A 17,497-nucleotide genomic window follows, 5' to 3' on the forward strand; every position below is an offset into this window, starting at 1 on the left:
GTTGTTGGGCAGTATTGGGTATGTATATTGGGGCAGACCCCATTGGTAGAAAAGAGTATTGGTATTGGTAGTTGGTCCTGCCTCTTCCGCATCCGCAGTTCTTGTCTCAAAAACAGGCAGGTAGGAGTGGGGGTCTATTCGGGATCCTTTCGGAGCTACTACTCTCTCCTGGGTCAGAGTCCTCCACCGAAGTGTTGGAAGAGTCCAAGAAAGGTATCATTTGTTTTTTTTCTGTATCTAACCCAATTCCTTGTTCTTGGTGGTTGGTATGGGGTGGTGTAAAATTTGTCGCATAGGTAAGGGTATGTTTTCACTGTGTCGTAGTTCTTGATATCGTTTTGTATTTTGTTAATCTTTTCTTTGGTTAATCTTTTTTAAGGATTTCCAAAAACTGTCTTTAAATATTACCTGTTGAGACATTGTTCATTGTTACATACACTTATTACCCAGGTCTCAACTGGGTCTACGGGTACCTCCTGTGGTTTGGTTGCGGGGCACAGTGGGGCAGGGGTATCGACTCCCCTCCCACTGAAATAAACGGGGCAGTGTGGACACCACATTGGGCCCAACTCACAAAACCACCTGCCTGAGTAAGTTCAATTTACCCCTGCAAAGCGCTCTATCACAAAATTGGAATTTGCACTTGTAAATTTATTTAATCACCTGCAGTATTACATTGTTATAGTTTTACATTACATAATCTGCTCCTATTGGCTGTAAGTACGAGCTCGCTGGTGAAAATGTCCGAAATGTAGTGGTGAGAAGGGTAGGATTAAATCGGCTTCTGTTGTGCGATTTTATATTGTGCGGGTAGAGTGTGAACACCAGAAGTAAAAAGAATGTGAACAAGGCAGGCTGCATGTGTAACTGAGACTTTTGTAGCTTCCCAGGAGTACTCCTCAAATTGATTGGGAATTTTAAAAGGTGTAAATCTAAACCTCGGTGAAATCCAATTTATGTAGATTCGTGAATTTCTTCACCAATAAATTTGACATTGGCAAGTAAAAAGTGATCAGGAGACCTTTGTTCAGAACCCAAGAAGCATTTAATACTCATTTTTACATATAAGATTACCATTTTCTTTCTATGGAGGTTCAAATTACTCTTCATTCAACCCTTGGCCATCAGGTTGGACCAGTGATGTAATGTTATTGGGACCCACAGTAGGGTATTGAGTGCATTATGGATGAAGGGTGGGGGAAGGGGAGCCCGCGGGGATTCTTTTGGATCTTTCCACGGCCTTCGATACAGTGAGCCAATAGGTAATGATAAAACGGCTGGCAGACGTTGAGATTACTGGGTCAGCCTTGAATCTCCTTGCTTCATTCTTGGAAGGTCACGTACAAAGGTTGGCCCTTGGAGAATTTAATTTAAAAATCATTTACCCTACTTTGCAGGTTTCCCCAAGCATCATCTCTCAGCCCAAAACTTTTTAATATTGCCTTAGAACCTGCCGTGGCAGCCTTTAATGGCCAGTAGAGCCCGCTACAGAAGACTCTAAGGCTATTAGAACATTCTGCCCCTATAGGGCAGAATATTCTAATTTGTAAAACAAAGGCCTAACAGAGCGAGAGGGGATTGAAATCCCTTTCAGGCTCCATGAGGCCTTTTTTCAAAGCAATAGCTGCGAACAAACATTGGAATGTTGGACCTCCGGGCTTCTACTGGCCATTTGAAGCCCAGAGCACTCTATTGTGTTCAATGACGCTCTCAACATTCTAATGTTCTAATATTGCGGCTCCCTCAGCCTAGCTTATTCATTCTTTTAGCTTCGCCACAGTAGCGTATGCTAATGATACGCAAATGGTGGTATCGATTTCTAGCAATGTGATGGAGGTGGGTGATCGATTTAAGAGATGTATGTCAGCAATCAATAGCTGGATGAGCAAAAATTGTTTAAAACTGATTCTACAAAAGACAGAAGTTCTTATTTTTGGGAAGGAGGCTATGTTTTGGGGTCATGCATGGTGGCTTGAGTCTCTTAGCTCTCTTCCAATGCAATTTTTTTAAAGTAAGGAATTTAGGTGTCATTTTTGATGCAAAACTGACCTTTGAGTCTCAGATAAATAAGTTATTCTCATCTTGTTTTATCTTAAAAATGTTGAAGAAAGTGAGACCTTTTATTCCGCCTGATCTGAAAAAAGCAGTGGACACTTAGTTAGTCTTATCTAGGCTAGACTACTATAATGACCTATATATTGGCATTAAACAGAGATCACTAAATAAGTCACAGATGCTGCAAAATGCTGCTTGTCTTCTTCTGAAAATTTGCGATGGTCTGCCATGGGGCGCAGCAGTGGTGGTGGTGTGCCTTTCAGGAAGCAAGGGTCAATTGTAGACTGCCATGACCCGAAAGAGTACATCACCTATGTCTATGCCACCAGAAGTGACCCGAGACCATTTTACCAAGGACTGAAGTTTTCTCTTGCTCTGCAAAAGTTCTACCCTTGACCATAATAAAACGCCCAAACTGCTGTCATCCCTGCACATGGCACCTTCTGCATTATGGATGCTGAGAAGGTACATTCGCTGTGGCTATTTTGCTGTCTTCCTCACAGCGCGCCATACCACACATGCCCACGTTGCACAATGGAAAACTGTTCCTCTTTCATTTTGCTGAAACAGCAGAACCGACAAACTGCTGACTCAGCAAATGTATCACAGGTGCCCGCTACAGACATAAGAAACGCACTCATGTTTATAGAAACAGCACCCTTCTTACCACAGCGGTGATATCCATTGCTGTCAAAGCAAATAACCGGCACCATTACGAAAAAAAGTAACTTTGAGAAAAACTCGCAAGCATCTATATTATTTTGACGCCTATATCTAGTGGAAAGACTTCTTGTTCCCATAAAACCGATAAAAATAGAGCAGTTTTACTTCTGAAGCTTTATGGGGAAGTTGGCGTTCTTGTCTGGAACCGTAATGGTTAATTTTTCTCCACCTATAACCAATGACCAGGGTCGAACTGGTCTATAAGGCGATCAGGCAGTGCCCGATGGGCTGGTCTGAAATGTCAGTGTGTGGGCCTTTCTTTTTGTTGTTTTGGGACTGTTTTATGGTCTGCTGGACTGTTTATTTTTTTACTGTTGACTCCCCTGATATGCCTACAGCAAGCTAAATCCATGCAGTTTTCCATATTTTGAAAAACACATATACAGCATGCCATACAAGCTCAAATGTGCCTCTGGGACCAAGTCAGTAGGTGTCCTCCTCTTCTTCTTTCAGCACGCCTCTTTGGTCCTTCTTTTCTTCTTGCATGTATGAGGAGGCAAGGTTCGGGTTGCCCCTAAATACTAAATTTAGAGGCTTTTCAGGTAGGTACAGGTGGGGACCAATGGGTCCTTTCCTTGGGATGGGTACACCCCCTATTATGCCACCCTCCTGCAGGAGGGAGATATAAGCCTCACTCGGGTTGGCTGGGTCCCCCCATCAACAAGATAGTGGGGACTGAGAGTTGTGCTTTGTCTTGCCTCCCCTACCTGAGAGGTGGGGTTGGCAAAGGTGGGCACACCTCTCCTCCTATCTTGGTTTTCCCACCGATTCTCCCGCCCAAAGTGGGGGTTTGAACCGGTAGGAGCCAGTTGCTGCGAGCAGCAAATGGCTGGGTCAGCTCACAAAGGCAGCAAGCCTTTGAAGCTTCCCCTTCGTGGACCCTGCCCATCCTGGGGGAGGAGGCTTGGCACCTCTGCCCAGCATGTGCTTTATTTCAGGACCCCGAGAGCGGGAGGTTCTCGACCCAGGTATCCAGAAACATGTCTGGGGGTGGTAGCTGGCAACCAGCTAGTCAGCCAGGACACTAGAGATAGGTCGTTTTTCAGGGAGCATCTCTAAGATGCCCTCTGAGTGCATTTGCATTAAATTCCACACTGGCATCAGTGTGGGTTTAATGTGCTGAGAAGTTTGATATCAAACTAACCAGATTTCAGTAAAGCCATTATGGTGCTGTGGGGTTCATAATGACAAGCTCCTAAACCATATACACTTTATGGCTTTACAGCACTTACAATGTCTAAGAATGGACTTAGACACTGTAGGGGTACAGGGCTCATGCACCTGCACCCTCACCACTGATATAGTGCACCCAGCTGGAGGGGTGGCCTACCTATGCCATAGGCAGTGGATTGGAAGCATGACACACAGGGATCTGTGCCATCATTTTGCTCTGCACCAAATCACGCAGCCTGCAAGGGCAGTGTGTGTGTGTGTTAAGGTACAGTGCTTCTAAGGGTGGCACAATATCTGCTGCAGCCCTTAGAGGCCTTTCCAGGTAAAAGGGCCCCTGGTACCCAAGTTACCTTTTACAAGGGACTTGCATGTGGCCAGAGAGTTGCCAATTGAGGTTGCAACATCACAGTTTTTGGGAAAGAGCATAGGCCCTGGGTACCTAGTTGGCAGGAACCCAGGGCACACTTATCAATGGTGTTTTGCTGTTTCTATGTGTGCTGCACAACGCAGCACAAATTGAAACAGCAAAAACGAGGAGAAATTAAACATTTCTCCTCATTACGCCAAAGTAGGACAGGTTTTCTCTATTCTTAATTTTGGCGCTGCCCCATATTTACGCCACCCTTGTAAATATGGGGCAGTGTCAAAATCAATGGGTGTTACGGTGGAACACCCACCACAAGACCCTTTGCCCGCTCTTTCATGCTAAGTATAGCGTGAAGGAGTGCCCTATCCACAAGGCGGCGTTAAGCCACGTTAAGTGGCTTAACGCCGCCTTGTGAATATGGCAAAGCCCCTATCGCCACCACAACGTCGAGAAAAGTGATGCTGTGGTGATAATGGGGGCTTGTAAATATGCCCCCCAGGGGGAAAGATATGTCGTCGTTCCCTGTCCTGGATTATTATAATTTACAATCTTCCTTCTTTGCCTCAATTTGTAACACAAAAGTTAGAGACTGGAAACATGGCGTTCTACTCGTTGGATACAAAAGCAGAATTTGGCAGGACATAAACGCAATATTTGGGAGTGAGATGAACAACCACAAGAGTCAAACTGGGCAAGGTTTCAGGTTGTGTTTACTTGTTCAGACTCTTATATTTAGCGCTGCAAGGTAATGTGATGTCCATACTTGAGCGCAGTGCGTCAGACCCGGCTTGGGGCTGGGGCTGGAGGCACTGAGCCCCACCGTGGTGGTTGAGGCTGTTTGCTACTGATACCCCGGGGCCTGTTCTACTACGGCTCTGCAAACTGGCCAAGTACACCCCTTCCACAGTTGACTCTTGGTGGTGAGGGTAAGCAGTCGAAGGCTTCTCAGGTTTCGGCAGAGATGCTGGACTGTTCACTGATGTTTACAATAGTTTTCACTTCATGTAGCTCATCATATAGGCCGCACCAAAGTCTATATGTTCCCGTTCCATATTCTGCTCACAGAACTCTGAATAATATACAAAAAGAGACAATGATAGAGAGCAAAGGGACATGGAACCAGGCAAAACCTGCATTAACTGCGTTATGACCCAGTAAATTACTTTTCAAACTGCGTTCTATAGAGGAGAATTGGAAACAAGGGAATGTCACAGAAAAAGGCGGCCATCGAGGCTTATGCAGAAAAGACATGGTCGTTAAACATGTACACAGGCCTAGTAGAGTGTCAGGCGGTGCAGCATACAAGGAGCATGATCACATGTCTTGGATTCGCCATGGCAGCGACAGTATTTTGGACGCCTGTCTAGGTGCTTTTATACAAATTCATATATTTTGCAGAGAGATGGTAAGGGGAGAATTTGCAACAGACAAAGTGTTATATTTTTATTCTTCCATTTGTCCTTCTCTTGTGACACTGCTTACCTTGGTGGTAGGAAGGCAGGCAACTCTTACAAGCACAGCTACAGCGCTCTCTTAATAGTATTTGGAGAATAAGAATAACAGCCGTGCCTTACATATGACGGTGGATCAAACTATTGTGACGTGCTATTTTACAATAACATTATAACAAGCATTAGCAAAGTCACAGATCTTGCCTTTGGGACCTATTGGCTTTGACAGTGGTTTTAGCCATGCTGTACCACATCCCCCATGCTGTGCATCATGGATAAAAAAGAGAAAAACTGTCATTTTGAAGTGCATGCAAACTCCAAACTGGATCAGCGAACAAAAAAAAAAAATGTAGTGTGAGCAGGTGAGGGAGAAACAGTAGAGCGTGGGAAGCAACACGGGACGCAGGTGGAGAGAAGCAGCAGGGATGGTGCTTGGAGGACTGTGGAGCGGTGGAAAGCAAACGGAGGAGAGCGAGAGCTCAGTGTGTCCTCAGCAATGGATGCAAACACTGCCACAACAGTGCAGAGCCTCCCAAGCTAGACCCAGCTTTTGCTGGCCTTATTCCAGGTCGTTCTTGGTGGGAAAAGAGCAGATCCCTCCACTCCCAGAGTTGCAGTCGCGAAGGAATGTGCGTCTGTAATCCTTCTCTACCAAATAATTACCAGACGGGGGGAGCTGCGCCAAATTTAGCAGCGCTGCACTCCACCATTTCCAAAACCCTACTGTATTCCCTGGCACAAAAAATAGCTGCCTAGCACCGACACAGAAACCCTTGTGCCATGGTGCAATCATGCAGCCTCTAACGCCATTGGTGCATCACTTTTTCTGCACCATATGTACAAAGTGGCGTTAAGACCACTTTGGAAATATGCCCCCCTTTCTGCCGCAGTCCTCTGTGGTAAAGGGGAGGGCAATGGGTGTTGCTGTGGGTGTTCCACCGCAACATCCATTACTTTTTAACGCTGCCCCATATTTACAAGGCTGAGGCATCGCCAAAAGCTAAGACCAGTGAATACCTGGTCTTAGACTGGCAAAACAAGGAGATATTATTAATTTCTCCTAATTTTTTGTACTTTCCATGTGTGTTGCATTCTGCAGCACACATAGAACGAGCAAATCGCCTTTCAAGATTATGTGCAGGAAGTTGTCCCTTCCTGCACACAAACAATTGCCCCCGCAGCGCAGGCACCTTTGCAACATGGCGCAAGGGTGCCTGCAGTGGGGCTAGACAGCTTTATCAGCTCCAGCGGAAACATGGTTGCGCCATATTTTTGTAAATACGACAAATCCCTGTGTTTTAAAAATGTCATAGCGCGGTGTTATCAGTTTTGGTGTAACACCGCCCTCCGACATTTTGTTGTAAATATCCCTCGATGTCTTTTGAAGAATTTCTGCTAGTTTGTTGCTCCCAGTGGGTGTAAGTTTGCTGTTGGAGATGGTCAAGTGCAGTCCCCAAAATGAGGCACCGATATCAAGCCCCACTTGGGCTGCAAAGCTGGCGAGGCCTCCAGCCCTTGTGAGTTATGCTCACAGAAAGCCCCGGCTACAAAGAAGACAACAGGGAAGCGTTGTGGCCCAGCGGCAAAACTGTCTGTCGTGAAAGCACGCTGCCTGAGATGTCATATTGGCTTCCTTGCTTGGTCAAACTACATGATTTTCCCGGGTAAATCAATGTATCTTCTTGTTCCTTAGCTTCCTTAGCTCTGGCATCTGCAAAAATTAGGAGTATTGAGGGGCATATCAACAACAACCGGCGATAATTATCGCTAAGCGCACTTAGAGCTAGGATAATTATCACCGGCTAGCGTGAATTTTTATCGCTGAGATAGCGTGCTATTAGCAACGCTTATCTCAATAGCGATAACAATCCTCACGCTAACAGGCTAACGTGAGATTATCGCTGGAAACCCAGCGATAATCTCACGTTACCTTGTTGATAGGGACAGGCAAATTTAGCCATGATATCCTCCTTCCATAGGATGTCATGGCTAAGTCTGAAAAATACCAGACGTAAAAAAGCAGCGTTAACCGCGGTTAGCGCTGCTTTTTTTGTCTCTAACAGGGTTAGCGACATTCTTGATAATAGGAGAAATGTCGCTTAGCGACATTTCTCCTATTATTTTACTCTGGAACGCCCCCTTTGCATCTCATTAGAGGGAAGTAAAAGGGTGCTAACATGAAAATTTGCATGTTAGCACCCTGTTGTTGATAGGGCGCTAGTTTTATCTCTCCTTTTTTGGCTTTTAAAGACAAAAAAGCAGAGATAAAGCCCTTGTTGATATGCCCCTTAGTGCTTAAAATATGAACATATATTTACACATCCTAATGCGCTTCATATAGACTACTCCAATGCACTCCCTTTTTTTGAGGTATCTAATAGGAATTGTTGTTTGCCCAGGAACTCACAATATGGTCAACTGGATAAGCTTATATAGAAGCCCAGGCGTTGCGTATCCACGGTGGACAGTGTGGATGCTAAACCCCATCTGTACAGCTGTGTTACTGCAGTAAGCGTCCTTTAGAGTAACAACAATGACCTCCATCTCGCCAAGATGTGTCTTATGACCACGCAATCATCAAGTGTCATTCCACCAGCAACCTCTGCAGCATTGATCCCTCTTTGAGGGCTCCACAGACACCCACTCTGGTTTGATGGCTGTCATATACATCTTTATTTGCTTAAATATTAAGCATTACAAAACATTGAAACAAATTAATATAATTTACATCTGTACTTTGTCGACCTGCGAAAAGTGTTACTCCACCCAGTTTTGGGATCTAACCTCTTGGCCCATGTACCTCAAACTAGAAGTAACCATGGAATTCACACTCAGTTCGTGGAAGTTTCAGCGATGAGACCCTGATGCCTGGATTGGGCGTCAAGTATTTGTAATGAGTCCCAGTAGTTCCCAGGACCCTCACTTTGGTCGTCCTCATGTCATGACATCAAGTCGTTTCTTTGATGCAGCCTTTCCCATCTGAACCATGAGTCCCATTGTATGGATCTTGGCTTCAATAAATGCAGTGCTAAGTAGAGGAGGGATTCTCGCCCTTTTCAACCTGCTACCAGAAAATATAGAAAGAAACATGCTCTTGAAATCCACAGGTTATGCAAATAGTGTAATGTTTTCCCAACGATGACTTGTTATTTCTTTTATCCATGACAGCATGCTTTAGTATCCTTCTAGAAGAGGGATCATGCTTGTCTTTCTGTTAGTTCCTGTTCCTTTCTCACAAGCTCTTGACATTAATTATTTCTGCTTCTTTCCCAGGATCAGTCAACAAGAGACCCACAGTCACTGCAGTATCACAGTGTCTGGCCTGAACCACCAAGGTAGCAGTGTTCCTTCATCAAGTCTTTGGAACATCTAAACACTTGCACAAGTGGAAGTCCTCTTCCTTCACATATGCACAGCCTGCAGCAGGAGTGCCTTGTAAACACTCACAAAAGCAACTTCTCCAACTTCCATCAGCAAAAGTGCCAAGTTCTGGAACCTGCTCAAGCACCCTTTGACCTCAGCAGCATTGAAGACATGAGCTCTTAGAAGGAGGACTTGCTCTAGTTGTGAGCCAACATCAGTGCTCTCTTCAGCTGCTCGTAAGTCACAAACATGACTATGTTCCAGGATCCCAGGCGCAGGAATGCCGGCATGAAGCTGAAAGAGAAGCCACAGAGATGGAATCCATCAACTCTTTGTGTTTTTTATTTTTTATTTTGCAAAGCTACTAATTCCTGCCTCAAAACCTTCTGCATCGTGGCATCAGAGGTTCAGTGCTGTTGCACGACATGTGTGAAACGCAAAGTCACAATTAGATGAGTGAAAAGATTTCCCTCAAGTACAGTCATTTGGGGATCAAAGAGATATGGAGCTGGATTCACAAAAATGCCTAAATAGATGGATCATAAACTCGCTTTTTGCATAGATTTACACATTTTGAGGGAGTATGTCTAGAAATCACCGCAATTCACAAATACGCAGGCACACTCCTTGACTATCTCTTTGGCCAATATTTCACTAGCTTTCCCTGCCCCACCATGAAGGACAGAGATGTATCCTTTCCACTTCAATTCTTGACCGCCGTGTAATACGGATTTTTCAGTGGTAACCTTGCGGAGTGCGACAATACATGAGAAACAAATTTACTAAACCTAATCACTTTTCTAGGTGTTGTATTGTATTGTAATTGCATTTATATAGCGCTTACTACCCCTGACGAGACATCGAAGCGCTTTTTCGGCGAGTAGCACGCTACTCCGGGACCCATAAAGGATTAGTGAGTGAAATATGAAAGTAATTTGAGTGGTGAATAGGTTAGTCAGTTATTTGGATTCAGAAGGATAACGGAAGGGTAGAAGAGGGAAAAAGGGTTGGCGCTTGGTACCCGTGAAGGGGTGTTGAAGCGCTTTTTTGGTGAGTAGCAGGCTACTACGGAGCCTATAAAGGATTAGTGGTGAATTAGTATAGTGAAATATGAAAGTAATTCGAATGGTGGATATTAGTTAGTTATTTGGATTGAGAAGGAAAACAGAGGGATAGAAGAGGGAAAAAGGTTTGTATTTATATAGCGCTTGTTAACCCTAATGGGGAGTTGAAGCGCTTTTTTGGAGAGTAGCACGCTACTCCGTAACCCATAAAAGATTAGTGGTGAATTCGTATAGTGAAATATGAAAGTAATTTGAGTGGTGGATAGGTTTGTCAGTTATTAGGATTAAGAAGGGTAGCGGAGGGATAGGAGAGGGAAAAAGGTTTGCATTTATATAGCGCTTGTTAACCCTGATGGGGTGTTGAAGCGTATTTTTGGCGAGTAGCACTCTACTACAGAACCCATAAAGGATTAGTGTTGAATTAGTATAGTGAAATATGAAAGTAATTTGAGTTGTGGATATGTTAGTCAGTTATTTGGATTGAGAAGGGCATGTTACACCTCACTCAAATGAAGTGCCTGTGGGCACTCACAGACTATTGAAACACCCCCTTTTCCATTCCTTGTTGTAGATTAAATCTAACCAACACTCTGCAAATGTGGTTGACTCTTCGCAGTAGTACGTATAATCTGCAGGTTGGAATGCCCGCTGATCCCAAATCTGACAATCGGGGTCTCGGATTGTCAAACCACAGATCACTTTTTTTGCATGTGAGTTAAACATATATCTGTGAAAATGTTTGTTAATTGTGTCCAAAGGGGTATTTATTGGCTGAACTGCATACATTTAACCAAAAAGAAATTATAAAATTGAACCACCCTGTGATCCATGTAGATGGACAAATACAATTGGTCAAAAGCATTGATCTGAATTGTAAATTGCACCATATACCCAGGTCGTCACAGGTTACATTCTGTACTCACCATGTATGGGGGGGAAATTAAGCAGGCCAATGGCATAATGTTTTTCTATTGATGGCATAAATTGATGCACACATATTGGGTTCAATTTGCTAACATATGCATAAATATGTGCACAGTTAAATCTCACCATTTGAATGTAACGGAAAATGTTCTGGAATGCAAACAGCAGCTAGAAGCATGATTATGTTTGATAAAAGGCTGCTCGTGCCAAGGAAATCAAATTGTCTGTGAGTGGCCCCCGGTGGCATCTAGACCCAGGCAGCCATTGCTGACAGCTACAATACCCTCGTAATAGAAATCAATTGCAACATCTAAAGGCTCACATCCAACGACAGCCATCTACTATATTAGGCGAGGGTTCCAGACAGATTTGTTTGGAGGCAAGCTCTTCGCTGCCTGGGCATGTGAGACCTACACGCTCTTATCACTGGATTAAAGGGTAAAAAGCTCAATGCACTCATTTAAAAAAGTGAAAGGACAGATTATCAAGGGTTCTGGTATATTTACAACCCAGGTGTGATCGTACGCATTTGGGGTCGAAATCTACAAAAGATTTGCTCAGGTGCTTATGCAAGGCAATAGATGGATTCTATTTACTTACAAGCAGTGCTTAATTTGAGCCGGTGGTTCCCAGTGCTTGGCCCTGGCACTTAATTGTCGACACTGGTACTTATGACAGTCCACCACATGGTGGTGCTCTCTAATCTTGAAGTGAGCCCAACAACAGTTGTTTAATAATTATTTATATTTTAAAAATGACTAGTACCAGTCGCCCAAGCCATTCTTATAGCTTTGGGCAGCCTGGAATAGTCCGAACTGTCACCCTCGCAGAAGTGTCAGGGTTAGTAGTTGTTATTGCCAGCACAGATGGGGCAAAGGATGGTAAAAGATGCTGTGGCCTTGTGACACAGGCCCTGGCACTTCTGTTTTTTTTGTTTTACAAATAAAGCACTGCTTATCAGGCCTAAAAGATCAGGGCAAAATGTTGCCAGTGGCCTTGAGAAAACCTACTCACCCAAAAACCCATTGAGTTGAAAGAAAATTATTTATGTAGTGAGCCACACCATATGAGCAAGTCAACACAACCTATACCATTTCTTTTCCCCACAGGTCATCACAGAGCGTGGGCACCTACCCCTTGTAAAAAGCTGTGGTCCCTTCGCCCATTGCCATGGTGAATGCACAGTTCAGGGCGTTTCGGTACTGCCCAGGGGGCGAGTTCATGTAGCGTGTCTTGACAACATCAACGGGGGAAGCCACGACCGTGGCACAGAATCCTGCACCGAAAGCAGCTACAAAATGGCAGGGCAGAGTATCTGGGAAAGGAAAAAGACGATAAGCAACATTATTAATAGTGTTTCCAGCTGATCCGGAAATAGTATTCTGGTTCAGAGGACGGGGAAGGAATGTTTTTAAATAGTAGAAGCTAAGTGGAAAGTTCTGCTTTTCTTTGAAAGTGCTTGGACACTTTCAGATAATCCATTTTAGTGACTATGCTGTGATATCACATGACAGAAATATTGCAGGCACTCCATGAGTTAACATTGCAAGGTAAGTTTAGGTATGTAGATGAGGAGTTAAGAATAGTATATACAGTGATTAGTTTATAAAAACAATAAGTGTCAGGACTCTCGTCAAGAGGCCACTGCAGCTGGCATCACACGTTGCCCTTGCCATGCTGCCAATTATAGTAACAACACAACTGTTAACCATCACGCTCCTACACGTGTGACAATTTGGACTATTGCTGGACTTAAAGTTATAAGAATGGCTTGGTCAGCAGGTAATAGACATTTTTTTATATATATTGATTTAAAAATGAACTGTTTTGTGGTCATCTCTAAATTTGTCAGACAGCGCCACCTTGTGGCAGGCTGTCACAAGCACCGGTATCGACAATGAACCGTCGCTGCTGAGCACCAGAAATCACCAGCTCAAATTAAGCACTGACTGTAATTTTATACTTACCTTGTGGACCAAGTGAGGGAGGCAATATAGGGTATGTAATATTATTGTAGGTTGATATTATTAATTTCGATATAGTTTACAACCAAGTTGCTGATGTTTGGTCCAAGTGACCTGGGTTGTAATTTCAGTTTCCCCCCTTGATCACATTGGGAGTCTTAGTTCCCATATTTGTCAAAAACTGAATTACTGAATGCATGTAGTAGGAGCGCTAACAGGTTATACAACACAGAAATACAATGACCTAGAATCTGTCTCATTCCTGATGTGTAATATTACACGTCATCAAATACTGTGCTGGCCAGTAAGGCATAGACATTGAGCCCAGTCTAGATTCTCCGATCACCTTCCCCTTGCACTCTTGCTTTTTACAGAAGGCCTTTTTCAATATTAACTGGGCTTCCCAGAAACAATTTATTTGTAGCCGGAGTTGTATACAAAATGAGGTTCTGTTTTTTGAAAGCTTTTAGCTAGTAAAGTTTATGTTTTCTAAGTAGTTCTGTTCCTATTAAAATACGAATTAAAGCTGCTTTTCGTAGGAGATCTATTTGTAATTCCTTGTCCTTACATTAAAAACTCCCTCTTTTGTATTTAATTGATCTATGGTACAAATGTATATATGTGTTTTTAACTATGTTATATGGTGTATATGGAGATGCACTGAGTGTAAAACGTTATTTATTACCATTGCGGAGCACAGGGAGGAGCCATGACTCACGCCGGTCAAAGCCTGAACTATGCGGACCATCCCTCCCTCAGCAATAGTAATACTATGTTATTTGACATCTGCACTGCTGTAGTAATGAATGTCTGAATCTACGTGTACAACCACACTTGCTCTAAATATCGTATATTATTGGGTCACAAATATTTTCTCTGGCATGGCATTAACATCGTTATCTGATATATATTTGTACATATATGCAGGCGTGTAATAGCTATTTATTACCACTGCTGAGTGCGATGGGAGACCATGGCTGACAGCAGGTGAATCTTCGAGTGGTTCACAGTAACCCTTCCCTGCCTCAACAACGGAAATAAATATCATAAAATCTTGGTGGATTGGCATGTCTGGTTTTTTTTTTTTTTTTTTTTTTTTAAAAACCTTTATGTGTGCATATGAAAAGGACAAATACGGGCCTACAACCATCAGGCCGGCCACAAAACGGTTAAGCACTGAGACACACATTACAACCCCTGTGCGTCAGTGGTCAAGATTAGCAACGATTCAGGAGTTATACACTGGAGAGATCCTTGACACCAGGGGAAGGAGAAGTAAAGGTTAATTTTAAGGTTTTCAAAATAATTTTATCGAGGAAAAAGTCAGTAGAGGATAGAACCAAGGAGATTCGAGTCCGCAAGATGGCTTCATCACACGGGAGAGCAGCAGCATCATTAAAACGGCCATAGAAATCTCAGACAGTGAGGCTATGCAGTTATATAACAGGATAGTCACATGAGTAAATACGCACCCCTCCAAAGCCGCCCCCACTCAATCCACCCCACACCCGGACCCCGAATCGGAAACAAGTATAGCGCAGAGACATAGAAGAAAGAGGCCCATAGAACTAAAAGGAAAAGGTAATTTACCCCCCCACCCTACACCAATGCGGAGGCTACGGCCTGCCCCCCCCCCCCCGGCATAGTGCCTGTCGCCCAATGAAACCCGAAATATAGACAGGAGAGAAAGTAGGAATAGAGTAAAGAAAATAAGAAAACAAAGAAGAAAGCGGGGAGGAGCCCACGTAACCTCGGAGCGCCCGAAACCACCGGCCAACTACGCCTCCACACACTGAGAACCCACTACACCCAAAGGCGGTCGTGTGAAGATAACGTGTCACAACAATATAAATGAAGGCAGACAAATCGCGACGAGTGCACACAACATATGCAGACAGTTCCAGTCCCAGTCCAGCCCATCCGTGACACCATGGTGATAGAAATCAATCTAGCCCTGGCCCGATCGCGGGCGTAAGATTAGACTAGCCCCCACATGAAGGCCCCGCAGCCCGTGCAGACAAAGACAACATGGCCGCTTGGGAGAAGATGGAGAAGCAGAGTCACAAAATGGCCGCCGATCATCCACCGAGGTCCCCCCGTGCACCACATAAAATCCAGACCTGGCCTGTAAAGTACAGGAGCTCCACACAAAAGAAGCCGCAGGCCACCGCGAACGGTTCCTCGAGGACGCCAGGCGTCGCTCAGCTGGATACTCTTGCGGACGCGGTGAGGCAGGCAACAACAAAGCAGGCAGCAATAAACGGGGAAACAAAGTGTCCACAATTGAGCAGGAGATCGATTGATCCTGGGTGCCGGGAAAGCCAGATGCAGACACCAGTGTAGCACGGTTATACACAGTCGTTGCGTCCCCGCAAGAGGACAGAAGCACTGGCCGACCCACGTCTTGTTGAGAACAAACGGGGCGCTCACGACCCGCAGCCGACGGTATGGAGTCGAACCGCTCACTCAGCGTTTGCAAGCCAACACACAATTGCAGACGAAGGTCCCGCAGGGCAGCCAGAACGGAGCCGCATGTCAGCGGAAGCTGCGCCCCCACATCGGCAGCAATCCGGGACGGCACTGTGGAGCTGGAGTCTGGTAGAGGGAGGGCGAAGCGGGCAGCGGGCGAGACCGGAGCATCGCCCCCCAGCAGCGAGCAGGCAATCAACGCCATGTTTTACCGCTGAACGGTACAGTGGCCAGGGGGGGGGTCGTAACAAGGAGGCAATTCCACGCAGGTCTGCGCCGCAACAGGTGAAAGCCAACAGTCGCTTCCCCTCCCTCGGACTCTCTTTGCAGCCGACTAGGCAATAGAAGAAGTGGGTCCGCAGCCTTCCACAGCGCGGGCCACAGAGCGAAGCAGGAGACCCGCCACACCGGGGCTTACCCTATGGCTCCAGCCCGTCAGGTGAAAGGTGAAGGAGGTGTCCGGGCGTCTCTCCCCCGGCTCATCTGGCGACAATCCGTGGTGTGAGGCGGGATCGGGGCCGCGGGGCTCAGATCTGCGCCGGGGGTCCAGTGACTGCGGAGCTTCCAGGGGGCCGGCCAAGGCCACAACAGAGCAGGGGTCCAGCGCGGAGAACAAAGGCACCAAGAACTCCGGCATCCGGGCGGGCCCAGACTCCGGGAAAGCGGCGGCGCGGTCAGCGCGTCGTCGCGCACGTTGCACCTCGAAAATCGGCGAGGATAGGAATCAGGATGATAGTCCGAGGCCAAGGGCCGGCGGAGCCGGGCGCTCAAGCGTCTGCTCCGGTCGCCATCTTGGCTCCTCCTCGCATGTCTGGTTTTTGCCATGTTGCTTTTTCAAGCTTATAAATAAAAGGGTTAAACCAGTGCAGTGAGATAAAGTTTTATTAAGTTACCCCTTTGAGTGTGAGCCCAGTTGTTGCCCCTGTAATGTGATTGTTACATGAAATCAGTGAGGCAGTAATCAGTGTTTTATTTCTCCTTTCCTCCAATGGTGTTAGTCTTTACATCGATAATTCGACCTGTGCGCTGTACGTTTATTAGTAGAACCTATTCATTCAAGTAACTCGGTTCATTGGATCACGTTTTTAGTGGTTTGGCATAAATTATATATTTACCTCTATCTATCTATCTATCTATCTATCTATCTATCTATCTATCTATCTATCTATCTATCTATCTATCTATCTATCTATCTATCTATCTATCTATCTATATATATATATATGTGTCAAGTCTGCTAGATAAAACTTCCAAGAAAACCAGTTAGTTTGAAAAAATATAAAAATGGTTTCCAAATATTAAAATTTGGCTCAGTCATCTTCCATGTGCTGATGGGGTGAGCCCCCCCCCCTAATGAGAGTCTCAAAGCCCCATACTCACCCTTAATCCCAATAAGAGTTACCTGCCCGCCCTGTTGTACTATGGCTGAGTTGTGCTGCAGCCAGGTTGGACTCACCTGTCATTCGGTGGTTCTTGAGTAGCGCTTCCTTAATCATGTCATAGGTCACCAGTTCCGCACAGTTCACGATGGCGTTGCGGGCGATGTTGGGTAGCGTTCCTATGTTGGAAGAATAAATACTTGATTGTGGTGAGAGTGGCGGACCTAGGGTGCTACACATTTCACATTTTGTTTTTTGATTTTTGACAGGCATTAATGTGAGCGGGTAGAGGGGCGCACAGGTGACCCCCAGCTAATGAGAGCATAGCCCAGGGCAATGGTAGAGGCAGATTCCTGGTCTCGATGTGGGAGTTGCTCCCCGTGCCTGCTTTCTCCTCTCCTTCCCCACACATTTTCTATTTATTATGGGGCTCGCATATGGTTACATTAACACCTAGGTCCAAGCTGAGGTGGCATGGCGTGCAAAATAACGGTGGACAGGGATGTGCCCCGAGTAATTACCAGTGGCTGAGATTATTTCAAACATTCCACCCATCACTGTTCTG

At 45.2% G+C, this 17,497-nt stretch overlaps 1 protein-coding gene across 4 annotated transcripts in view; it reads right to left on the minus strand.

Moving 5' to 3' along the window:
• Nucleotides 1-5,010: 5,010 nt before the first annotated feature.
• Nucleotides 5,011-17,497, minus strand: part of LOC146805987 (dicarboxylate carrier UCP2-like) — a 28,048-nt gene continuing 15,561 nt past the window's right edge. For 2 of the 4 annotated variants that reach the window (XM_085623330.1, XM_085623331.1), the window contains exons 6-8: nt 17,010-17,111; nt 12,255-12,435; nt 5,011-5,387 (exon numbers count right to left, since the gene is read on the minus strand). In XM_085623330.1, the coding sequence (XP_085479456.1) occupies nt 5,378-5,387; nt 12,255-12,435; nt 17,010-17,111 (293 nt within the window). In that variant the 3' untranslated portion in view covers nt 5,011-5,377. Of the gene's footprint in view, nt 5,388-8,418; nt 9,427-12,254; nt 12,436-17,009; nt 17,112-17,497 lie in introns of those variants that run through there. The other 2 variants (XM_085623328.1, XM_085623329.1) reach the window with 1 other exon arrangement.

Source organism: Triturus cristatus, chromosome 8, assembly GCF_964204655.1.
Source record: "Triturus cristatus chromosome 8, aTriCri1.1, whole genome shotgun sequence".
Lineage (NCBI taxonomy): Eukaryota > Metazoa > Chordata > Amphibia > Caudata > Salamandridae > Triturus > Triturus cristatus.